This window comes from Indicator indicator (assembly GCF_027791375.1).
Source record: "Indicator indicator isolate 239-I01 chromosome Z unlocalized genomic scaffold, UM_Iind_1.1 iindZ_random_scaffold_108, whole genome shotgun sequence".
Classification (NCBI taxonomy): domain Eukaryota; kingdom Metazoa; phylum Chordata; class Aves; order Piciformes; family Indicatoridae; genus Indicator; species Indicator indicator.
The window spans coordinates 53,045-78,522 of record NW_026539152.1 but is presented as its reverse complement, the minus strand read 5'-3'; the positions used below and the strand labels follow the sequence as shown (position 1 = coordinate 78,522).

The following is a 25,478-nucleotide window of genomic DNA, read 5'->3' as shown; positions in this document are numbered from 1 at the left end:
CCTAATATCCAACCTACATCTGCTCTGCTCCAGCTTCAAACCATCCATTGCCCCTCTTCCTATCACTACTGATCCTTCTAAACAGTCCATCTCCAGCTTTCCTGTAGATCCCCTTCAGATACTGGAAGGCTGCTCTAAGGCCTCCCTGGAGCCTTCTCCAGCCTGAGCAGACCCAACAGCAGAGGTTCTCCAGCTCCCTGATCATCTTTGTGGCCTCCTCTGGCCCCATTCCATCAGCTCCATGCCTCTCTCCTGCTGAGGGCTCTGTATCTGTCCCCAGCCCTGCAGGTGAGGTCTCCCCAGAGCAGAGCAGAGGGGCAGGATCTCCTCTCCATCTCTGGCCATGCTGCTTTGGATGCAGCCCAGGCTGCCATTGCCCTCCTGTGCTGCCAGTGCCCATTGCTGGCTCCTGTCCAGCTCCTCCCCCAGCTCCTTCTCTCCAGGACCCCAGCCTGGACTGATATCAAGGGTTGCCCTAACCCAGGTGCAGGACCTTGCATTTTACCTGATTGAACCTCCTGAGGTTCTCCTCAGCACCCTTCTCCAGCCAGGTCAGGTCCCTGGGGATGGATCCTGTCCCTCAGTCTTGTCACCTGCACCACTCAGCTTGGTGTCATCTGCAGACCTGCTGAGGGTGCCTCAATCTCACTGTCTATAGCACTGATGTAGATGTTGGACAGCACTGGTGCCAGTACAGACCCCTGAGGGACACCACTTGTCACCCAGCTCCATCTGCACACTGAGCTGTGGACCACCACCCTCTGGATGCAACCACCCAGCCAGTTCCTTGTGCACTGGACATTCCACCCATCAAATCCATCTCTGTCCAGCTTCGAGAGAAGGATGCTGTGGGGGTTGTGTCAAAGGCTTTACAGAAGTCCAGGCAGATGACATCTGTTGCTCTTCCCTTGTCCACTGATGCAGTCACTCCATTGCAGAAAGCCACTGGGCTGGTCAGGCAGGGCTTGCCCTGCTGGCTGTCTCAGATCACCTCCCTGTCCTCCACGTGTCTCATCAGAGTTTCCAGGAGGATCTGTTCCATGATCACCCCAGGCACAGAGGTGAGGCTGACAGGTTAGTAATCTCCAGGTTCCTCTTTTCTACCATTTTTCAAAATGATGACCAAATTTCCCTTCTTCCAGGGACCTCACCTGACTGCCAGGACTTTTCAAATATCATGGAGAGTGGCTTGGCAACTACATCAGCCAGTTCCTTCAGGACTCTGGAATGCATCCCATCAGGTCACCTAGACTTGTGTAATGTTCAGCTTCCTCAGGTGGTCCTGAACCTGATCTTACTTACAGTGGGAAGGACTTTATCCCCCTGGTCCTCACTTAGTGGTCCATCAGAAAATGCCATCCATCTACCACCTCAACACCTGATTCAATCACCTCTGCTAGCAGCACTTGGAGCCAGTTGACTCCACCAAGTGCTCTAAGTCCAACACTGGGTATTGCTGGGAGCTTCAGAATTGCTGGCCAGGGTAACAATTAGAGGCTGTCACATATGAATTTTAATCACTTGCCCTTTTTCAGGCTGTTTGAGATGCAAAGCAACTCTCTGCAAAGCATCCACTTTGGGAAAAGCTTCCATCCAAAGCAGAGTTTGAACTCATGTCCAAATCACAGTAGATGTTTAGATGCTTTGTGAACTATTTTGTCCCAAAAAAAGGGACCAGATGTTGTTGCAAATCCTCTGCACCCTCTTGTCCAGCTGACTCAAAGCATTTTTCTCCCCCATTGTTCTTTTCCCTGCTCCTTTTAAATTGACATCCCATGATAATGGGATAACAGCAGAGGATCTGGCAGAGACTTACAGCCACCTGTGGAGATGTCTCCATCCCCACCTCACAGACACTATCAGCCTGAGGCAGGTGATAAAGCACTGGAGAACTTCACTATCACTGTAACACCAGCAAACTCCTCAAGTTCTATGCTGGCACTCTGTCCCCACATGGTAATGGTGTACCAGAACCTAAGCCTCTGCTTAGAGAATCTAAGTCTCCACTCTTCTCATTTCACACAGAGATTTGGGGCAATTTCTCCTGGCCATCTACTCAATCACATTCAGTGACTCCACCACCATCAGGCTTTGCCAACCTTTTGGGGGAAGAAATTGTTTCTCATATGCAACTAAAGTCTTCCCTGGTGAGACCTGAGGCCATTTCCTTTTGTCCTATCACTTGTTCCTTGGGAAAAGAGACCAACACCAACCTAGGTCCAGCCTCCTTTCAGGGAGCTGTAAAGAGCCAGAAGGTCTCCCCTCAGCCTCCTTTTCTCCAGGCTGAACAACCCCAGGTCCCTCAGCTGCTCCTCACAACGCTCAAGTTCTAGACCCTTCCCAGCTTTGTTGCCCTTCTCCAGACCTCTTCCAGGCTCTCAATGCCCTTCTTGGAGTGAGGGAGTCCAAAACTGAACACAGGATTCAAGGTGTGGCCTCACCAGCCCAGTACAGTGAGATAATCACTGTCCTGCTCCTGCTGGTCACACCATTGCTGATCCAGACCAGGATGTTTGTGGCCACCTTGGCCACCAGGGCACCCCATGGCTCATCTTCAGCTGCTGTTAAGCAACTCCCTCAGGTGCTTTTCCACCGGGCAGTTTCCAGCCACTCAGCCCCAAGCCTGGAGCCTTCATGGGGTTGTTGTGACGCAGGTGCAGGACCCAGAACTTGGCCTTGTTGAACCTCATCCTGTTGGCCTTGGCTCATTGATCCAGCCTGGCCAGATCTCAGTAGAGCTTCCTGTTTCTCAAGCAGATCAACATTCCTCCCCATCTGCAGATGAACTGAGGGTGCCTCAATCCCCTCATCCAGATCAGTGATAAAGATGTTACACAGAACTGTTTCCAGCACTGAGCCCTGGGGGAACACCACTGGTGACCAGCCATCACCTGGAGTTAACTCCACTCCCCACCACTCTTTGGGCCTGGCCAGCCAGCCAGCTTTTACCCAGAGAAGCACCCACCCCTTATTCCTGCTGTGGGGGGAATTTCAGCTCACACTGACACATCCTCCAAGCCATGAGCAGCCAGTTTCTCCAGGAGGGTGCTGTGAGAAACTATCTAAGCCTTTACTAAAGAAGTCCTGCACTACCTTCCACCACACAGGAGAGAGGCACCATTCACATGCCCTGCTCTTCCCTTGAGAGAGCTCCACCACTCTCCCTTCAGCCCTGTAGAGGAAAAAGCCTGGATCAAGCTGCAGAGAACACAGTGTCCACCCAGAAGCTTTTAAGATTTTAAATACAGTGTGCTGTATTTTAAGGTACACTTCAAATAACCCAGCAGATCCCTATAATCAGGTTCCAATCTCCTCTCAAGCCCCATCTGAATCACTCAATTGTGCCCAAGCCTGCAATTACCATACCAGCCCCAGAAAGCACAAGAGCAGGGCTGAACAACCAGCATCTTGTGTAAGGGCTTGGAAGGTGCTTATTTCCATGCCCCCTTGCAAGCACAGCACTGCTAATCGTCTGGGACAGCAGCTATCAATTATAGGAGGCTGTCAAAAGTGGATTTCAAAGAATAACAGAATGCTTTAGCTTGGGAAGGGACCTTAAAGCTCATCTAGTCCAGCATCTCTGCAGGCAGCAGGGACATCTGCAACTGGAGCGGCTGCTCCAGCCCCAAACAACCTCACCTAGAAGGGTGCAGGGATGGGACATCTCCCACCTCTCTGGGAAACCTGGGACAGGCTCTCACAACACTCAGCCTGAAGCATTTCTTCCTTCTCTCCACTCTCAATCTCCCTCTTGCAGTTCAAACCATCACCCCTTGGCCTTTCACAACAGGACCTGACAAAAACTCTGTCCCCAGCTTTCTTCTAGGTCTCTTGAAGCACTGCAAGGCCACCAGAAGGTCTCCCTGGAGCCTTCTCTTCTGCAGGCTGCCCAAGCCCAACTCTCTCAGCCTGGAGCCTCCCAGCAGAGCCCTTCCAGCCCTGCCAGCATTGCTGTGGCCTCCTCTGGCCCTGCTCCACCAGCTCCCTGTCTGTGCTGTGCTGAGCACTCCAGAGCTGCCCCAGCACTGCAGGGGGGGTCTCAGCAGAGCACAGCAGAGGGGCAGAATCCCCTCCCTGCCCCTGCTGCCCACACTGCTGGGGATCAGCCCAGCACAGGGCTGGCTCTGGGCTGGCAGTGCTTGGTGCTGGCTCCTGGCCAGCTCTGCACCCCCAGCACCCGTGAGGCCTTCTCCACAGGGTTGCTCCCCAGCCCTTCATCCTCCAACTTGTGTTGGTAAAGGGAATTGCCCCAGCCCAGGTGCAGGACCTTACTCTTGAACATCAGGAGGTTCATACCATCCCACTTCTCAAGCCTGCTCAGGTCCTCTGCAGGGATCCTGCCTCTCAGGTGTGTCAACTGCACCACTCAGATCTACTCTGACATAAGAGGAGAGCAGAGCTGAGCACCTCAGGCTACAGATGTATCTTAACCTACTGCCTGTAAACTGACACAGGGATGTGGGAAACTCTTCCCTAGCACAGACTTCATCAGAAAAGGCACATGGCTGTGAAAACCCAAGGGTTCTGCCCACAACGGCCAGCAAAACCCTCACATCTTCTGACAAAAAAGTGTGCAGCTTGATGCTTAGCCTGGGATCATGAAACAAGGAGAGAGTCTTAAACCTCCCTCTGTCAGCAGGCAGCTCCCTGCATCTCCATATTCTTCTCAAAGCAGTTACACCCAAACCAGAAGCACTTGCAAAGGATGTGAACTACACTACGGAGGCAGCTTGGTTAGAACCCATTTGATCTCCATCCATGGCAGTGCTCCTCTAGATGCATCTCTGGATTGAACTCTTGCTCACCTTTGGTTAGAAATGGATCTTAACTCACCACTTTCAGCCAAGACACAACAAAACAGAGGCTGCAACTCTCCAATAAGTGGTTCAGGGCTTATTCCTGTTGTTAAAAGCCAGAGCTGTATACAGCTCACAGCTACTCCAAGCACAGTGTGAGGCCACACAGCTACAATAAAACAATTTAGAGCTTCCTCTCAAATCCTTTTTTTAGATGGTGGCTTATCTGGTAAGAATAAAATCATGCATCAGTCTTCAATAACACAACAAAAAGACTCACACTCTGGTGAAGACAATGCTTTAAAGGACCCATAAATACCTCCAAACATTTAACAATCACTAACTCAAGTCACAGGGTCTCCATAAAAACAACTAACATGAGCTTCTGGGTTCAGCCTGATTATCTCACCAAATTATCTAAAAGGTGGCTTCCTCCAAGCCATTAAGCATGACATTTGCAGAGTGGTTTGAATTTCTTCCAGGAAGCTCATCCAAGCAGCAACAGGAGAAGGATCCCCATCTCAATCACAGTTGCACTGAACCCATGAGGACCAGAGAGATCCCCATTAGCCCAGCCTGCCCAGCAGACTCAGCACCCCAAAACCTGGTCAGGTCATTAAGCAGAATTAATTACAAATACCTGACCTCAGAGGAAGAAGAGGACTATCATATAGTCACACAGAATTCCCGAGTGGTAGGGGTGGAAAGGGAGCTCTGGAGATCATCCAGTCCAACCCCCCTGCTCCAGCAGGGCACCCACAGCAGCTTGCCCAGCAGCACAAGGACTAAGGGGGGGTTGCAAGCTCTCCACACAAGGACACTCCACAACCTCTCTGGGCAGCCTGCTCCAGCCCTCCACCACCCTCACAACAAACAACTTTCTCCTGTTCAGATGGAACCTCCTGGGTGCCAGTTTGTGCCCCTTGCCCCTTGGCCTGTCCCTGGGCACCACTGAGCAGAGTCTGGCCCCAGCCTCTTGCCTCCCACAGATCCTTCATCTCTTGCTGAGCATTGCTCAGATCCCCTCTGGGGCTGCTCTTCTCCAGGCTCAACAGCCCCAGGGGCCCTCAGCCTTTGCTCCTCACAGAGCTGCTCCAGGGCCCCTCAGCAGCTTTGTAGCCTCTGCTGGACTCTCTCCAATAGTTCTCTGCCTCTCCTGAACTGGGGAACCCATTTCAAGTTCATTTCAGTGTGAAAGAATTTTGCACCCTGCAAGGGAGGCTCCTGCATGAACCACATCTTGCAAAACAGGGAGAGAGCTTACAGCACTCACGGGTTAAGATAACCACCATGCTGAGGAGATACCAAACCAACATGGAGATACAAAAGCATGACAGACAACCCCATTTTCTCATCACAGATGAAAACCTAGAAGCTTCAGAGCCTTTTCTGCATTTTCACTTTAATTGCTTGTTTAGAACCATTTTGCTCCTCGAAGGCTTTGGGATCACCAAGTCCAACCACAGCGTGCAATATTCAACTGTCTCTTTGCCTGCTTTTGATCTGATGGTTCCCTCTGACCTTGCTGACAGAGAGTGCCTGCTTACCTGGCCATCTGCTTGTAGGCTTCTTCTGCCACAGCAAAGATGTGGGGATCCATATCCCCCACATTTTGGCCACTGTAGGCATAGATGACATCTTGTTCATAGATGGGCAGCTGCTCATATGGATTGATGGCAACAAGCACAATACCTTCAAACAAATAAAGAGAGAGAGGTTACAAACCAAGCAGAGCTAATAATTCAGGCTTTTCAGGGCTCATATTAGCTGTTCCAATCAATTCTTTTAAATACGATGCTTGGAGGGAAAAAAAAAAGAAAGAAAAAGGATGAGAAGGGAATGGGGAAGGACTCATAATTCTTATCTCAGCATCTCCTTCAAAACACTGTGCTTGGATAGAAGGCAATAAGCTCCTGTACAGCTACAGAGAGGGGAAATAGAATTGGTGAGGAGAGCAAAAATTCATTAATCTTCATTGTGTGAAGCTGGATTTTGCAGGAGGGAAGAGAAGAGCTAAACAGTGCCTGAGCCACCACTTCAGAAAAGCAATTCCTTTCCAACCAAAGCCCTGCAAGACCAAACAAATATCCTGGATTTTTCCCTGGCTTAAACTCTGAGTAAAAGCTCCTAACAAAGCATGCACTCAAACCAGAATGAAAGGCATCAATCACAGGAAAGGAATGCCAGGGCCTGCAGTAAAGCTTTCAAGTCCCTTTCCTCTCCAGCTCCAGGAAGGCTCTGTCTGCCTGGATGAGGCACTGCATTAACACAAGGCAAAGCCACACATGGTGCTCCCTCTGAGCTTGAGGGAGCTGCTCTGCATCCTGAAAAACTGAAGCACTCACAACTTCCACCTCAAAAGTGCCTTCAGGTTTTGAAGGTTTAAAAAGGGAAATGATTGTCCCCCTGTACTCAGCACTGGTGAGGCCACCCATACCTCAAATCCTGGGTTCAGTTTTGGACCCTCACTCCAAAAAGGACATTGAGGAGCTGAAGCAGGTCCAGAGAAGGACAACGAAGCTGGGGAAGGGTCTGGAGAACAGGGCTGGGGAGGAGCAGCTGAGGGAGCTGGGGGTGTTCAGACCTTCTTGGTCTCTACAACACTCTGAAAGGAGGTTGGAACCAGGTTGGGGTTGGTCTCTTCTCCCAAGGAAGAAGCCACAGGGTGAGAGGAAATGGCCTCAAGTTGTGCCGCAGGGGAGGTTTAGGTTGGACTTAGGAACAATTTCTTCCCCCAAAAGGTTGTCAAGGCCTGGCCCAGGCTGCTCAGGTCAGTGGTGGTGTTCCCATCCCTGAAGAGATTTCAAAGCCAAGTAGCTGTGGTGTTGAGGGGCATTGTTTAGTGGTGACCTGGCAGTGCTGGGTTAATCTTAAAGGTCTCTTCCAGCCAAAACAATTCTATGATTCTATTACAAGGAGCTCTGGAGAGCTCGTGGCTGGTGGGAGTGGGTGCTGTGCTCCCAGCCTGGCCAAGTCAGGGCTCAGGCATGCTCAAATGACAGCAAAACACCTCTCCCTGATAGCAAACATCAGGACACATGACTCAAGCCATGTGAAAAGGCCTCATTCACCTGCCTCCACAGGATATCAACCAACAACTTCACCTCACCAAGCTCTATTCCTGCTTCACAGCTTGGTTCTTTCAGGGTCTGTACTGGTTTGAGGCCAGGCAGATCCTCTCTTGCCCCGAAAGGGACAGAGCGTACGCATGCCGAGGCATGGAGGCATCCGGCGACACAGCCCTCCCCCGGAGAGGAAGTGGCTGCACTGCAGCCAGCCGAGAAGAGAGGCGGAGCCAGCTGCTTAGGCGCCATTTTCGGAACGCGTCCGAGAATCAGGGGAGAGATAACAGCGAGAGCCGCCGTCACCTCTGCAGCCGCGGTACAGATCCAAACTGCCGCCACCCCTCGGGCCACACGAGCGGCTTTTCCAGCCAAAGCTACCGTCGCTCCCTGGGCCCTCGGAAGCAGCCTTTGAACTGGAGCCACCGCTCGCCTTCTTGATTACGGGAGCCACCGCTCACCTCCCGCTGCGGCCAGCCCCCACCGCCGCGGGACAAGCCGACCCTGGTCTGCTTCCGACTGTCCCTCCCCCTTCCTCGGCTCCGCACCGCTCTGCTCGCCGCTGGCGCCGCGGGGAACAAAAGGGAAAGAGACAGGCACCGCATTCTTAAGCTTTCCCCCCGAAGCAAATGGCTACAAAATCACCGCTGCCGCTTGGAAGGGCAGACGGGATTCTACGCCACTGCTATGCACCAGGGCGTCCCCTCGGAACCCATAAAACACCCACACGATCGCGCCAGCACAAAGCCTTGAGCCCAGCCACCAAAATCAACAACGCCCAGATACCATTTTAACTTTTCCACCCCTGCACCTCTCCAAACCAACCTGCAGAGCCCCGCAGGAACCATCCTCTGCTACCAAAAATCTGTGCTGGTTTGAGGCCAGACAGATCGTCTCTTGCCCCAAAAGGGACAAAAGAATGACACACGCAAACGGATTGGAGAGTGATGGAAAAGTTTAAATGGAAAAGCAATTGGTGAAGCTACAGAAAACTACAAAGCATAGCGGCAAAGAGCATCCCAAAGCGTACAGAACCCCTCACAGAATTCCCAAAGCTTCCCAATCCTTCCCTTCTTCCCACCTGAGGGTCTACCCAAACCCCCAGGGCTCTTCCTTCCCCCCTCCCACTGCTAGGCAAGTCTCAGGCTGGCCAGGTCTGAGACTGCCCCCCCATCCATTCTCCTCCTGGCATTAGGCCTAAACAGACCTAAGAGGTCTGAGATACCCCCCCCCGGCATTACCCGATAAGAGAGGACATCTCCCATGGGAGCAGAGAGGGAAGAAAGAGGAAGAGGATGACTCTGCAGATGGCTTTATAGGGCGCAGGATTTATGGGTAGAAATACGCCGTTTCCTGTGTCCACCCCTATTGGGCGGGCACCCAGGACACCAGAGGTGTGATTTATGTGGCAGTGGCAGGGGGCACCCAGCCTAAACTGCCACAGGGTCATGAGTCTCTTATGTCACCAAAAACACCACCTAGCAGCCACAATGCTGAAGGTCTCTAGCTGCCTGAACACCTGCTGCCAGTCAGCACTTTTCTCCCCTTCCTGACTTAGCTGTAACCAAAGCAGAGGCTGTGATGCACCTATGCAGAGCTCTGCAGCTCAACCTTGCTAAGCCCAAACCTGTTCATCTTCATCAGCTATGCTCAAGGTGATCATAAAACCTTCATGAGGAGCTGCACCAAAGAAACTTGACTGATTTTGGATGAAAACAGGCTTGCAGCTGACTGGTAGCATACATGCAGCTGTAGAGGACTGCAAATCACATCACAGTCCAACATTACACATCACTCCCAACTTGAAGGAAAGTCACCACCACTAACAGCTCCTACACCCATGGATGTCACAGGCTCATCCCGACAAGCCTTTCCTCAGCAGCAGTTGCAATGCTTCCTCACAGGTGTGCACAGCACACCAGCCACACAAATCACCTCAGCCACTTCACTGAAATGCTGCAGCTGTTCATTGAGGGAACCATCTGTCTGCACCACTGCCAGCAAGGTCAGCTTGAGTGCCAGCAAGAGAGTTCCATGTCCAGTGTTCCCCAATGTAACTGAATTGAAGTGGCTGAATTGCCACTGCCTTGTTCTTAGGTTGCAGTTTGTTGACATCCACTCCTAAGTAACAGCTGTCTTGAATGGGCTTGGAAGGGACATAGAATCACAGAATCATTCTGTTTGGAAGAGACCTTTCAGATCATCAAGTCCAACCATCAACCCAGCACTGCCAGGTCACCACCAAACCATGGTCCTCAGCACCACAGCTACACAGCTTTGAAATACCTCCAGGGATGGGGACTCCACCACTGCCCTGGGCAGCCTGGGCCAGGCCTTCACAACCCTTTGGGGAAAGAAATTGTTCCTCATGTACAACCTAAACCTCCCCTGGCGTAACTTGAGGCTATTTTCCCTTGTCATATCTCTTGTTCCGTGGGAGAAGAGACCAACTCCCATCTGACTCCAGCCTCCTTTGAGGGAGTTGCAGAGAGCCAGAAGGTCTCCCCTCAGCATCCGTTTATCCAGGCTGAACAACTGCTGCTCCTCACCAGCTGGTCCTCGTCTGCTCCTCCCCAGCCTTGTCCTCCAGACCCTTCCCCAGCTTCATTTCCCTTTTCTGGATAGCCTCCAGCCCTTGGATGTCCTTCTTGCAGTGAGGAGCTCAAAACTAAACCCAGGATTCAAGGTGTGGCCTCACCAGTACTGACTACAGGGGAACAATCTCTATCCTAGAGCTCCTGCACACACTACTGCTGATCCAAGCCAGGATGCTCTTGAGGAGGTCACTCTCCCCAGGAATGACAAAACCAATCCATCTTGGTTTGAATTTAAGAGGTGGATCACTCCAATGTCATCAAGAAAAGGCAGGAAACAACAGTGTAGCAAGTTTTTTTTTTCAGGATAAAAACCTGCTATGGTCATTTCTCATCTTTCTGGCATGCTGCTGTTCTGCAGTGGCTTGCTAGATCCTACATTTTTTGCTTCACACCACCAAGGACATGGCAAAGCTGACCCCAAACTTACCTGACAAGGCATTTCCACCAAGAGGATCATGAACTTTGGAAGTTCAGAGGACAACAACCCTCTAAATCCACCTCTCATTTTGCAGCCTAAAGCTTGTTGGTACACATTTGTGCTTCCCAACCATCCTAAATTCATAGTCCCTGGACCTTCCTCCTGCCAGAGCCTCTGGCTAGTGGTCTCAAAGGGTTTCCATGTGGACATGCTGTAAGCCACTGCTTTCCAGGAGCTGAATGTGTGGCCCAGGCACTCACCACAGTATGTGTAGATGTGGTTGGACTCGAGGAACCTGACTTTGAGGTTGTGGAGGACTGCAGGCTCGTGCAGATAGCTCAGGGCTGTCAGGTCATTCTCCCCCACCAGGATATCTGGATTGCGCAGGAAAGGCAGCTCGTGGCCTTGGAGGTCGAGGGGATACTCATAGAGCTGAGGAGACACAGATGAGAAAGGTGAGAACACAAAAAACAGCATCTCCTTCAGTGTCTTATAAGCCAAGGCTATCTTTAGCTTGATATGGTCAGCACTTGCACTTCCTGCTCTGTCTGGAGTGAAGTCATAGAGTCATACTAGAATGACTTAGGGTGGAAGGGAACTCAAGAGGTCGTCTACTCCAACGCCCCTGTCATGGGCAAGGACTCAACTAGACTCAGCTGCTCAAGGCCTCATCCAGCCTGGCCTTGAAAACCTCCAGAATGGGGCTATCCACAGGCTCCCTGGGCAACCCATTCCAGAGTCTTACCAGCCTCATACTGAAGAACTTCTTCCTCAGCTCCACTCTAACCCTGCTCTGCCTCAGCTTCAAACCATTCCCCCTTGTCCTGTCTCTAGACACTCATGAAAAGTCCCTCTGCAGACTTACTGCAGGATCCCTTCAGGTACTGAAAGGCAGCTCTAAGGTCCCCCCCAGAGACTTCTCTTCTCCAGGCTGAACACCCCCAGCTCCCTCAGCCTGTCCTCACAGCAGAGCTGCTCCAGCCTTTGGATCATCTCTGTGGCCTCCTCTGGCCTCACTCCAGCAGCTCTGTGTCCTTCTCAGGACACCAGAGCTGGAGGCAGGATTGGAGGTGAGGTCTGAGCAGAGCAAAGCCAAGGGGCAGAATCCCCTCTCCTGCCCTGCTGCCCACACTCCTCTGGCTGCAGCCCAGCACACAGCTGCCTGCTGGGCTGCAGGAGGGCACTGCTGGCTCCTGGGGAGCTGCTCAGCACCCAACACCCCCAAGGCTCTTTCTTCAGAGCTGCTATCAACCCACTCTGCACCCAGCCTGGGGACCTTGCACTTTGACTTGTTGAGCCTCACGCAGTCCCTTCAGGCTAAATGCTATACAGGCCTGGATGGTCCTGCTGTCTCCCCACACTGCCAGAAGTCAGGAAATCCCCTTGGAAAATAGCTTTGACCTGGACAGTAGATGGTCCTGGTGGACACTAACAGTCCAAACGCACACCAGTCTTAGCACACTGAAATTGTTTCCAGAGGCAGATAAGGTTCAGCCAGGTCCAAGCAGTAGCTTAGGGCCTGGTACATGCAGCTGGTACCAGTAGCTGGTACCATGCAGAAAACCACAGCTTCACCTGACCTGAGAACCTTCCAGCTCTTTGTGGAGCAGCCTCATTTCAAACTAGACTACCATCACAGCAATTTCTCAACTCCTTTTTTAAAGCAAGATACTTTCATACTCAAAATCTTACACCCTTTTAGGCAGAAGACAAGGAGAAGCACAGAGAGCCTGCTGCTTGGCTACCTGAAGAGCCAGGTTATGTGGCTGAAGCAGACAGCTGCCATATGCTGTGTCTGACTCATCCCCAAACCAGCAGCAGAGCCACCAACTACAGGAAAAGATTAATTTTCTTCCTTCACAGTGGAGGCGGGTGGGGGTGGGGGTAATTCCCTGGCATGCTGCTTCCCACAGGGTGTCTCAAATGGGTCCTGATGCTCAGCTCCCAGCAGAATGGAAGAATCGTCTTGGTGGGCACCAAGATCATTAGGAGTCAGCAAGGTGCCCTCTTGGCCAAGAAGGGCAATGGTCTCCTGAGGTGCATGAAGAAGAGTGTGGCCAGCAGGCTAAAGGAGGTTTTTCCTACCCCTCTATTCTGCCTTGGTGAGGACACATCTGGAGTATTGAGTCTAGTTCTGGGACCTCCAGTTCAACAGAGGCAGGGTACTACTGGAGAGAGTCCAGTGGAGAGACAAAAGGTAATGAGGAGCCTGGAGCATCTCTGTGAGGAGCAAAGGCTGAGAGCCCCTGGGGTTGTTGAGCCTGGAGAAGAGCAGCCCCAGAGGGGATCTGAGCAATGCTCAGCAAGAGCTGAAGGGTGGGGGAGCAAGAGGCTGGGGCCAGACTCTGCTCAGTGGTATCCACTGACAGAATAAAGAGTAATGTGCACAAAGTGGAATCCAGGAGGTTCCATCTGAAGAGAAGGGGAAAATTCATTGATGTGAGGGTGCTGGAGGGCTGGAGCAGGCTGACCAGAGGGGTTGTGAAGTCTCCTTCTCTGGAGAGCTTCCAACCTGCCCTGGGCGTTTTGCTGCTGGGCAAGCTGCTGTGGGTGCCCTGCTTGAGCAGGGGGCTTGGACTGGATGATCTCCAGAGGTCCCTTGCAGCTCCCAGCAGTCTGTCATTCTGTGAATCCCAGTTTCCACTACCACTGCATGAGTGGATCACTGCCCATTCAAACAGTACACAAAAAGCTGACCAAAGGACACAGGGACAGGTTCACAGACAGGGACAGGATATGTCTGACAACCCCAGGCTTCTTCCATACTCCAGTTCCATGTTGCCAACACCAGTTTCCAAGAGGTTGCACTCAGTCTCACATCTTAATGGCAAACAGACCAGAGATCCCTTCTGGTATTTAAAAAACAGCTCTTCATGCAGAAGCCTGCTCCTGCATACAGAGTGCAGCCAGCAACCACAAACCCCATGAAAATTCACTGAAAGCACAAGGACAAAAGAGAAGCACTAAACAGCTGGGTAATGCATGTTGGCTGTTGGGAACAAAAGGCTTTCAACAGCTTTCAATCCCCTGAAGATATGCGTGCTTGGTGTCTCCATCCAACAGGAGCCCTGTTCCCCCTCACTGAAGCTTTTCAGACTTTTGGGTCCAGGCAGGGCTTTTGTTCAGAAGAGCATCAAGCAGGGGTCTGGGGAGCATCTGCACTAAGCAGTGGTGTGTGAGATGTTCCCGTGTTACAGCATGGCAGTGACATGCTTATTAAGTTACCATCTACAACACCTCCTAGTCACAGAACAGAATGGAGTCATGGAATGGAATCATAAAGGTTGGAAAACACCTCCAAGGTCACCAAGTCCAACCATAAACCCAATGTGGTAGACTGTCAAGTCCACCACTAAGCCATCAGCACCATATTTACATGGCTATGAAAACCCTCCAGGGATGGGGACTCCACCACTGCCCTGGGCAGCCTGGGACAAGGCTTAAACCACTCCTTCAGTGGAAATGTTCCTCATATCCAACCTAAACCTCCCCAGTGCAACTTGAGGCCATTTCCTCCTGTCCTGTTGCTTGTTCCCTGGGAGAAGAGCCCAACCCCCACCTGGCTCCAAACTCCTTTCAGGGAGCTGTACAGAGCCAGAAGGTCTCCCCCCAGCCTCCTTCTCTCCAGGCTCAATACCCCCAGGTCCCTCAGCTGCTCCTCACCAGCTCTGTTCTCCAGACCCTTCCCCAGCTTCAGTGTCATTCTTAGGACCTGTTCCCACCATCCTTTAATCTTTTTCTGCTTTCATGTTGCTGACCCTAAATTCATCTGGACAAAAGCTCTGCAGGACTTCTTAACCTCCTTGGATTCCAGGGAAATATCCAGATTAAAAAGGATCACTCCACTCTCTCCCCAATGCTAAAACTGCTGAACACCTCAACCAGAAAGACAGATGTGGAGCATGAAGTGCTCAGCAATATATGCAGTGATAGGAAGGAGGTGCTGTGTATGAGATGGGTACCCACCTGCACTCAGGCACCCCAAAAAGGGCACCCATTAGTGCTGCTCGAGGAGCCTGCCCTAGAGTTGAAGCCTGTAGTGCTTTTGACACCTACCACCAGCTTCTTGCAAAGGCTCAAGCATAGGTGACTGCGTTTGGTAGAGGGTGTTGGACTAGACCTCCAGAGGTCCCTTCCAGCACCCACCATGCTGAGACTCCATGACTGCTATTTGGATTCTACAAGGTTTCTATCAGAAGCAAGAGTAAAAGCATGTAAAAAACCTGCAGCAAGGGTCACCTCTGTGTCACCCAATGTCATTGCTAGGCAGGGACAAGCTGGAGCATGGAAAGAGTGGACTGGTAGGAAGGATCCCATCATGAGCATCATGAACACAAAGCATCACATCATTAAGGATATGCTCAGAGGAAAATAGAATTGTTAGGGTTGGAAAGGACCTCAAGGCTCATCCAGTCCCAACCCCACTGCCATGGGCAGGGACACCTCACACCACAGCAGGTTGCTCACAGCCACCTCCAGCCTGGCTGCAAAAACCTCCAGGGATGAGGCTTCCACCACCTCCCTGGGCAACCTCTGCCAGTCTCTCACCACCCTCAGGGGGAAGAATTTCTTCCTCACATCCAATCTCAATCTCCCCATTTCTAGTTTTGCTCCATCCCCCCCAGTCTTATCACTCCCTGACACTCTACAAAGTCCCTCCCCAGCTTTCCTGTAGCCCCCTTCAGATCCTGGAAGGCCACCAGAAGGTCTCCTGGGAGCCTTCTCCTCTCCAGACTGCACAGCCCCAACTCTCTCAGTCTGTCTCCAGAGCAGAGCAGCTCCAGCCCTCTGCTCATCCTCATGGCCCTTCTCTGGACACCTTCCAGCATCTCCAGATCCTTCCTGGAACAGAGGCTCCAGAACTGTTCCCAGAGCTCCAGGTGTGGTCTCAGCAGAGTAGAGCAGAGGGGGAGAATCCCCTCCCTGGCCCTGCTGGCCACACTTCTCCTGCTGCAGCCCAGGCTCTGCTTGGCTCTCTGGGTTCTCTGCAAGTGCTCACTGCTGGCTCCTGCTGAGCTTCTCATCCCCCAGCACCCCCAAGGCCTTTTCTTCAGGGCTGCTCACAAGCCAGTGCCCCAACCCAGTGATATGATGATTTGACAGGACTTGGAACAGGGGCTGAGAGATGCAGCATGGTGAATCCAGGAAGTCCAGCCACAGGACTACCAGGCAAGGACCCCACCAAGCAGCAGAGGACAGAGTGACTCATGGTCCTAGAGGAACATGTTGGGTATTTCCAAGGGACAGAGAGGTGGCATCTGTGCACCACCTTATCCAGATTCATCATGATGGAGAGGGAAAAAAGAATTATCTCTAAGAGGAGCATCATTCACCCTTAACCCTCCTCAAAGATCTACCCTATGCTGAAATGGCAGACTGGAGAGGACAACAAAGGCAGGTGGGGCTGACTGAGGAAGGGTCAGCAGCACCATGCAGTGGGTGCAGATGTCACCATGAATGAGTTTCTTGGCCAGCCTGGCACATTGATGTGCTGCAGAAGGGCTGTGCCTGCGCTGCTCTGACAGAAGAATTCTTTTCATGAACAGCTTAATCAAGCGTGCCTCATTCCTCTGCTCCATCTTCCCATTCACTAATGGGGGAGAAAAAAACAACCTCCCTGCAGTACGGAAATGGTTGGCTGCCCAGGGATGTGAATTACTCACCCTCCTGGGAGCATTTGGAATTTGGAGGAAATGACTTCTATTAACTGTTTTAAGCAACTGAGCAGATCACCCTCTAGACACTTAAAGAAACCATACCTGATGAGTGGACAATCACAGCATCCCAGCATGGTGGGGGTGGGAAGGGAGCTCTGGATATCATCCAGTCCAAGCTCCGTGCTCCAGCAGGGCACCCACAGCAGCTTGCCCAGCAGCACAAGGACCAGGGGGGGTTGGAAGCTCTCCACACAAGGACACTCCACAACCTCTCTGGGCAGCCTGCTCCAGCTCTCCACCACCCTCACAACAAACAACTTTCTCCTCCTGCTCACATGGAACCTCCTGGGTGCCACTTTGTGCCCCTTGCCCCTTGGCCTGTCCCTGGGCACCACTGCAAAGAGTCTGGCCCCAGCCTCTTGCCCCCCCCCAGCCTTTCTCTCTTGCTGAGCATTGCTCAGATGCCCTCTGGGGCTGCTCTTCTCCAGGCTCAACAGCCCCAGGGGCTCTCAACCTTTGCTCCTCACAGAGATACTCCACAGCCCTCAGCATCTTTGTAGCCTCCACTGGACACTCTCCAGTAGTTCCCTGTCCCTCTTAACTGGGGAGCCCAGAATGGGACTCAAGACTCCAGAGGTGGCCTCCCTACAGCAGAGCAGAAGAAGACAAGAATCTCCCTTGACCTGCTGGTCACACTCTTCTTCATACAACCCAGGACACATATTTATGCTTCTTGTCCACAAGGGCACATTAGTGGCTCATGGTGAACTTGTTGGCCACCAGCACTTTCAGGTCCTTTTCCACAGAGATGCTTTCCAGCAGCTCAACCCTTCACCTGTTCTGGTGCATGGGGCAGTTCCTCCCCAGAGGCAGGACCCTACACTTGCTCTTGTTGAAGTTCCTGAGGTTCCTCTCCACCCAAGTCTCCAGCCTGCCCTGGTCTCACAGCCTGACAGTGTAAGACAGCTGAGTTATGTGACTGTTCCTGCTCCAGCAGGCACCACGCATGGGAACCGCACTCCGTGGTGGGCACGCAGCATGGTTGCTCCCTTCCCATTAATCACCCAAACTCTGTAGCTGATGCAAATGCCACCCTCAGCTTCATCTGCAATCCCACCCTGCTACCTGACAGCCCCATCCATGGGACTTCTGTGCAGGACAGAAGGCAGCTGCCCTTCCCCAGGCTCCATCCTGATTTGGGGATGATTTATGCCCAGCTGCACACGCTCTGACTGCTCGTGCATTTGCAAGCAGCACTTGCTAAGAAACATCTACATTTAAATGACTTTCTCCTATTTTTTTTTCACTTTTATACCTTCTTTAATCTGTGGGGAAGGTTAAAACGGAGGTGGGGGGGCAATTTTGAGAAGATTAGACTTAAAGAGAAAAACTAAGACCTGGAGAAAGCTGCTGCAGAGCAGCAAATTCTGCACTCAGATTTTTTCCGCCAATAGCCAATCATAGATCCATAGAATCATTTTGGGTGGAAAAGGCCTTTAAGAACATCCAGTCCAACCATCTCTCACTCTACCAAGTCTGGTGCTATAGCATGTCCCTCAGCACCACATCTCTGCAGCTTTTAAACACCTCCAGATAGGGGGATTCAACCACCTCCCTGGGCAGCCTGTTCCAGTGTTTAAAGAACCTTTTCAGTGAGGAAGCTTCATCTAACATCCAACCTAAACCTCTCCTGGTGCAGCTTGAAGCTGTTTCCTGTTATCCTGTCACTTGTTACTTGGAAGAAGAAAGTAAGCCCCATGTGTCTCCAATCTCCTCTCAGGGAGTTGTAGAGAGCTATGAGGTCTTTCCCCAGCCTCCTTTTCTCCAGGCTGAACAACCCCAGGTCCCTCAGCTGCTCCTCCACAGCCCTGTTTTCCAGACCCAAGGTGGAGCAGGTGCCATCACCTCTTTCCAATTTGTTCAGCAACAAAACCCACAAACTTGCTAATTCCAACACAGTGCTGCCCTAAACCCCTCTCATTCTGTTATCACAGACTACTCCAACTTTGCCAACAGGATGCGAAGAGCTGAGAGGGGTCAAGGGCTTTTCTCACAACCTACTACTCAAGTGTCTGGGGAGGGAGTGGGCAGGGAGAAGAAGGAAGGGCAATAAACCACATCAAAAATACTTCCTAAAATATGTGAGATGGCTCCAACTTCTTCATGCACTATTTCAAAGCCTGAAACAACTGAAAAGAGTAACAGCATTAAAAAAAGCTTACAGTTTCATCTTCAAGTTTCAGATGAAGGCTTTTATCTCCTTCTTTATAATCCTTGGTAATTTCTGCTGATCTCCAAACTTCATCAGGGTCAGGAATCCAAACTCTAGAGTACTGGAGAGGGAGGAAAGAGAGAAAGAAAAAGCTTAAACACCAGGAAACCTCAGGAAATTAAATCAGAAATAAATTAATTCACCATGGCTACAATCCCACACTCATTGTAAAGTCAGTGCAGCAAAAACCACTTATTTCAGTCCCAAAAAAAAACCCAACCAACAAACATTCTAATTTGAGGGTTTGGGGCAAATTATAGAGCAGAAGGTTGATTTTCAATCAGACTTTCAATCAGGCTTCTCCTGGATGAGGTGTACACCAGCTTGTCGCCTTGGTACAGATTCAAGGTAAATGTGAAGTTCGATTTCCCTGAACTAAAAAAAAAAAAAAAAAAAAAAAAAAAAAAAAAAAAAACCAACAACAAAACCACCCCACCTTTCTAGAAGCTTATATCACACAACACAACTCCCTCCCAGCAGAGCACCCATCAATGTTTGTCTTCTGCACCAAACAAACAAGAGCTTGCTGCCCACAGAGCCAGCCCTAACTCAAACCCACCACCATGGAGATAAGCAGGCAATAGAAGACACCAAAAACAACTTCTCTGGTTAGAGGTGAACATGCAAATAGGCTTCAAGGCTTCAGAAAAAAATGTTTAGATGAGATATTTAATATTCTTAGCATCTCAAAGCTCAGGTCACCTTTATGGCTCCAAAAGGAAATCCCAAAGGCGTCCATGAAGGGATCAAAGACTACAGCAAGCACATATGACAACGTCATGTCAGTCACACCTGCTGCCAAACCTCCTAATGAGAGTTAATCTCCTTTCATGATGCAGAGGTAAAGACCAGTGGGATGCACCCTCAGCAAGTTGGCAGAAGATACCAACTTGAGTGGTGTGGTTGACACACTTGAGGAATGGGATTCACCTAGAGGGATCTGGATAAGATGGAGGAGTAGGCTGGGGTGAAGCTCTTGAGCTTGAACAAGGCCAAGTGCAAGCTCTTGCAGCTGAGTTGGAGCAATTGACTATACCAACACAAGTTGGAGGATGAAGGGCTGGGGAGCAGCTCTGTGCAGAAGGCCTTGGGGGTGCTGGGGATGCAGAGCTGGCCATGAGCTGGCACCAAGCACTGCCAGCCCAGAGCCAGCCCTGTGCTGGGCTGATCCCCAGCAGTGTGGGCAGCAGGGGCAGGGAGGGGATTCTGCCCCTCTGCTGTGCTCTGCTGAGACCCCCCCTGCAGGGCTGGGGCAGCTCTGGAGTGCTCAGCACAGCACAGACAGGGAGCTGGTGGAGCAGGGCCAGAGGAGGCCACAGCAATGCTGGCAGGGCTGGAAGGGCTCTGCTGGGAAGCTCCAGGCTGAGAGAGTTGGGCTTGGGCAGCCTGGAGGAGAGAAGGCTCCAGGGAGACCTTCTGGTGGCCTTGCAGTGCTTCAAGGGGCCTAGAAGAAAGCTGGGGACAGAGTTTTTGTCGGGTCCTGTTGGGACAGGACAAGGGGTGATGGTTTGAACTGAAAGAGGGAGATTGAGAGTGGAGAGAAGGAAGAAATGTTTGACACTGAGGATGGTGAGAGCCTGTCCCAGGCTGCCCAGAGAGGTGGGAGATGCCCCATGCCTGGCAGCATTCCAGGTGTGGTTGTTTGGGGGCGTGAGCAACCTGCTGTAGTTGCAGATGTCCCTGCTGACTCCAGGAGAGTTGGACTGGACGAGCTTTAAGATCCCTTTCAACCCTAACTATTCAATGATTCTATGACTGCCTTAGTCCAGCAAGTCACTCTTGCTGCACTGAGATCTCTACTACTCACTCTCAGGAGTTGGGACACATTGCCTCCTGCATGCACAGCTTCCCTCAACCTCTACCTCTTGCTGGAGCAGGGGTGTTGAACTAGAAGACCTTCAAAGGTCCCTTCCAATCCAAACCAGTCTCTGATTCCGATTCTCTACTCATGGGGCTTCAGGAGTATAGTCCTAAGAACTATAAAGCTACAAACTCAACCTCTGCAGATATCACCTTCAGTCAGGCTTTTGCTGCCAGACATGGACCAGCCTGATGCTGCACTCAGCTATTCAACACAGAGTCAACAGGAACCCTTCAATAATCATCTACTGGTATTTGGGGGGTCATGTTCCCCCTCAACCCCTCCTGATGGCAGAACCAAGAGCCTTATAAACTCGCTCTTAGACAAATCAGAAAGGGCTGCTGGAAATCCCAGCGAATCCACACACCAGCACTGTGGCACCAAGGATGGGTTTGGCCCTCATCTTAAAACCCATCCCCTGGCCAAGTAACACTCAGAGGGACCCAAGAGTTGCAGCAGCAGCTGCTATCTAATGTCCCATTCTGCAGCCAAAGAGCAATAGATTCTCAGATGCATCCTCTGTAACTATTTTTAGAGCTGCTAAATAGCTCCAGCAGTGGGAACCTTTAGATGTTAATGGTGCTCCCACAAAGGTACTGCCACAGCAGCAGTTTTATCAGGCAAGGGAAACAGGTGGAGTTTTCCCAGCACACCAAGAGTCTTCAGTGCTTTCTGTGCCATGAAGAAAGGAAGGTGCCATGGGGAAGGGGCTGGTTCAGGACCCCCAGCCCAATCTCCTCTATCCCCACCAGAAAGCAACAGTACAAGAGATGAAATACCCTTGCAGCATGGCCAGGACCCCAGATTTGGCTGGAGCATGAAAGGAGTAGGGGCAGATGGTGAGGTGGCAACACAACACTCAGCTCTCTGCTTACCCTGTGTCTTGTCCCAGTTTCTCCAAGTTCCAGCACTATGGGAAAGACTTTATGGAGCACTGCTGCAGCTCTGCAGAGCACCTTGACTGCCTTTTCATCCCCACCACTGTGGTTTCATCCAGTGCCAGCTCTGCTGGCACAAAAGAGATCAAACATGCTCTAGAAATGCCTGAAATAGCCAAGGATCAGAATGTACCCAGCTCAAGGCAGCCTCAAAACCAAGATGTTGGTGGAGTCCTACAAAGTCTCCACCTGCACACAGGGCTGGGCTGGGCTGAGCCATGGCCCTGCCTGGAGAGACAGACGCAGAGAGAGGCATGTTGACCTCAAAGCAACGCACAAAGGTGTCCAAAGGAGAGTGAAAGGTCTAGAGCATAAATCTTGTGAGAAGCAGCTGAGGGATCTGGGATTATTCAGCCTGAAGGAAGCTGAGGGGAGACCTTCTGGATCTCTGTAACTCTCTGGAAAGAGGCTGTAGAGAAAGTGGGTTTGGTCTCCTCTTCCAAGGAACAAGCAAGAAGATGAGAGAAAATGGCTTCAAGTTGTTCCAAGGGAGGTTTAGGTGGGACTTAAGGAACAATTTCTTCCCCACAAAAGGGTTGTCAAGGCCTGGCCCAGGCTGCCCAGGGCAGTGGTGGAGTCCCCATCCCTGGAGGGGTTTCAAAGCTGTGTAGATGTGGTGCTGAGGGCCATGGTTCAGTAGTGACCTGGCAGTGCTGGGTTGATGGTTGAAGATTTTAAAGGTCTCTTCCAACCATAACAGTTTTATGGTTCTGTAAAAATCATGGTGGTGCTTGTGCATGCTTCAATGAAATAAATTTGGATCCACCTCCTGCAGCAGGAAGAGGTCACCATCAACCCTTTTCAGCAGCTCATCACCAACCATGGCCCGGAGCCATCTGACAGTCAGGCAAGTTGTGGGAACTGTTGGTAGAAGGTAGCAACCATCACCCAGGGATGGATTTTCAACCTGTTGGTGGAAGACTTCACATTCCACCCGCTACCCTGACCACTAAACCAGAGCATTTTTGTAACAGAACTGATTTTTCAAAGGCTCTGTATACACACATGTGCAAGGAATCATGCAGGACAGAGGGCAGTGAAACAAAGAGGAAGTCTCAGGAGCCTTCAGGGTAGCTTATTCCTCAGCTGGGAGATCCTGAATGAAATCACCACTCCAGCCCAAGTGCTCCCAGCACCAAGTGCTTCCCACCCTGCTAGATATCTGCAGGCTGTTAGGACAGGCTGTGATGAATGCATCTCCCCAAGCATCCATAATGCTGTCCTCTCATGTGTGCACACACGCATCCAAAAAGGAGATCCCCATTATTACTGCTCTGCATCTTCACCCTCCTCCCCTCCTTGCCCTGCTCCAGCAGAGAAGCAAACTCCCCAGGCAGGGCAGGCTGCATCCAACCCTTCCCTTTCATCCATAAATCCCAAACATGTCAAACCACAAAGGGCTGAACTAAAAGCACATTCTCAGGTCTTTACGAGGCGAGCGTTAATTAAAACCCGATGAGGCTTGGAGGTAGCGTGTGGTGGGGGCATGCTGGAGCACCATCTTCACACTGCCTGCCTTACCTGCCTCCAGCTTCTGCAACCTGCTTCCTCCAAAGCTGTTTGCTGGTTAAATTCATACAGATGAAAGCCACCAGGTCACTAAAATCACGTCCCCAAGCACTCAACAGACAGGGCAAGAGAGGGGATTCTGCCCCTTGCCTCTGCTCTGCTGAGACCTCACCTCCAATCCTGCCTCCTGTTCCAGAAGGACACATTGCTGCTGGAATGAGGCCAGAGGAGGCTGAGGGAGCTGGGGGTGTTCAGTCTGGAGAATAGAAGATTCTGGGGGTACCTTAGAGTTGCCTTCCAATAGCTGAAGAGATCCTGCAGGAAGTCTGCAGAGGGACTTTTCCTGAGTGTGTCTAGAGACAGGACAAGGGGAAGTGGTTTGAAGCTGAGGCAGAGCAGGGTTAGAGTGGAGCTGATGAAGTTGTTCTTCAGTATGAGGCTGGTAAGACTCTGGAATGGGCTGCCCAAGGAGGTCATGGATGCCTCCTCCCTGGTGTTCCAAGGCCAGGCTGGATGAGGCTTCGAGCAGCTAAGCCTAGTTGAGGAGTCCCTGCCCACAGCAGGGAGGTTGGAGTAGATAATCTCTGAGGTCCCTTCCAATCTAAACCATTCTATGATATGATCTCAGTGAACCTCTACTTCCACAGTCTCACTTCTAGCATAACTGTTCTACTTTATATAGTGGTAGATGCCTCATGCCTGGTAACATTCCAGGTCAGGTTGGAGAGGGCTCTGAGTAACCTGATCTAGCTAAAGACGTCCCTGCTCCCTGGTTGAACTAGATGAGCTTTAAAGACCTCTTCCAACCCAAAAGTTTGTTTGATCCATGGTTCTATATGCCATGTCCTGGCTTTGTGAGCTTAATCAACCTCTCAGTGTCCTGGAGGAGCTTGTTATAGAGGGAAAAGGGCAGGCAGGTCTGTCTCAAAGCACTGGGAAATGAGGACTACCCTGATTTCAGGCTCTAGAGACACAACCCTGGACAGATCACCTCCCACTACTCCAGTGTCTCCATCCAGTTGGGCAGAATGAAAAGCCTTTCTTCAATTATAAATTTGTTTGGAAAGGACCTTAAAAATCACCTAATCTCCAACCCCCCTGCCATGGGCAGGGACATCATCTACTACACCAGGTTGCTCAAGGGCACGAACAACCTGGCTCTGAACACTGAAAGGAACTGGAGCCTCTCTCTGGGCAACCTGTTTCAGTGCCTCACCACCCTCTTCTTAATGTCTCACCTAAATCCAGCTTCTTCCAGTTTGAAGCCATCACTCCTCACCCTGTCACAGCTACATGCCTTGTAAAAAGTCTCTCCCCAGCCCTCCTGGAGGCCTTCTTCAAATCCTGCAAGGCCACCAGAACATCTGCCTGGAGCCTTCTGTTCTGCAGGCTGCCCAAGCCCAACTCTCTCAGCCTGGAGCCTCCCAGCAGAGCCCTTCCAGCCCTGCCAGCATTGCTGTGGCCTCCTCCAGACCTGCTCTAAAAGCTCCATGTCCTTGATCCTCAAGGACACATTTGAATGTTGTGTTAGCACTAATCCAAAAGAGTTCCACATGCTCAGCCTCTCCAGAAAAAAAAAAATAACTAATCTGTGTTTGGGGTTTGGTAGGTTTTTTGCTTGTTTTTTACCAGATTCCCAATAAAACCAAAGCGACTCAGTCCTCTGGAAGCTTCTTGCTTTATTCCACCCAGCTTAAGCAGAAGATTAATTAAGTCAATCCCCGCCTCCTGCTTTGATTTAGATGTTAGCAGACGCAGACTAAAACCAGCACTAAATGAGAAGAGGCAGGTTTTGTTTTGCTGTCTAAAAGCTCTCAGGCACTCCCAGCAAACTCCAGGCAACGTGCTCAGTGGATGGCTCCATCACAGCAGGAGGAGATACTGTCCATCAGTGGAACAAGTTACACCAAATAACCATTAAATCAATAATAATAATGCTTCCATCTCAAGTTTACCCTGGGCTGTTTGGTGCTTTCAAGTCTCTGTGGCAAGTTGGAGGTCAGTAAATCCATCTTTATTAATATTGGGGTTTAATCCCCAAAGTTATTTCAGGAATGACAACACTCATGGCTGACCTCAGGAAGTTTTCATAGCTCCTGCCTCAGGGGTACTGCCTCAGGAACATGTTCCAGAAAGGCTGCAGGGCAGAAAATCTACAATTCTGGCAATAAAATAGCACCAACTGCCCAACAGTGATGGATTCAGTAACGAAGATTCAGTATCTCACAACCAAGGTTCCTCCACACAGCTAAAGAAAAACTTCAGAAAGGATTTGAGTACAAATTAGAGACAGAATCCCAGCATGGTGGAGGTTGGAAGGGACCTCTGGAGATCATCTAGTCCAAGCCCCCCTGCTCCAGCAGGGCAC

The 25,478-nt window shown here is 51.1% G+C and overlaps 1 protein-coding gene across 1 annotated transcript in view; it reads right to left on the bottom strand.

Annotated features, from left to right (window-relative positions):
- Positions 1-25,478, bottom strand: part of LOC128979964 (unconventional myosin-Vb-like) — a 93,475-nt gene that overhangs the window by 36,658 nt on the left and 31,339 nt on the right. Inside the window, exons 2-4 of the mRNA XM_054398357.1 lie at positions 18,753-18,863; positions 11,134-11,305; positions 6,344-6,488 (exon numbers count right to left, since the gene is read on the bottom strand). Of these exons, the coding sequence (XP_054254332.1) occupies positions 6,344-6,488; positions 11,134-11,305; positions 18,753-18,863 (428 nt within the window). The remainder of the gene's footprint in view (positions 1-6,343; positions 6,489-11,133; positions 11,306-18,752; positions 18,864-25,478) is intronic.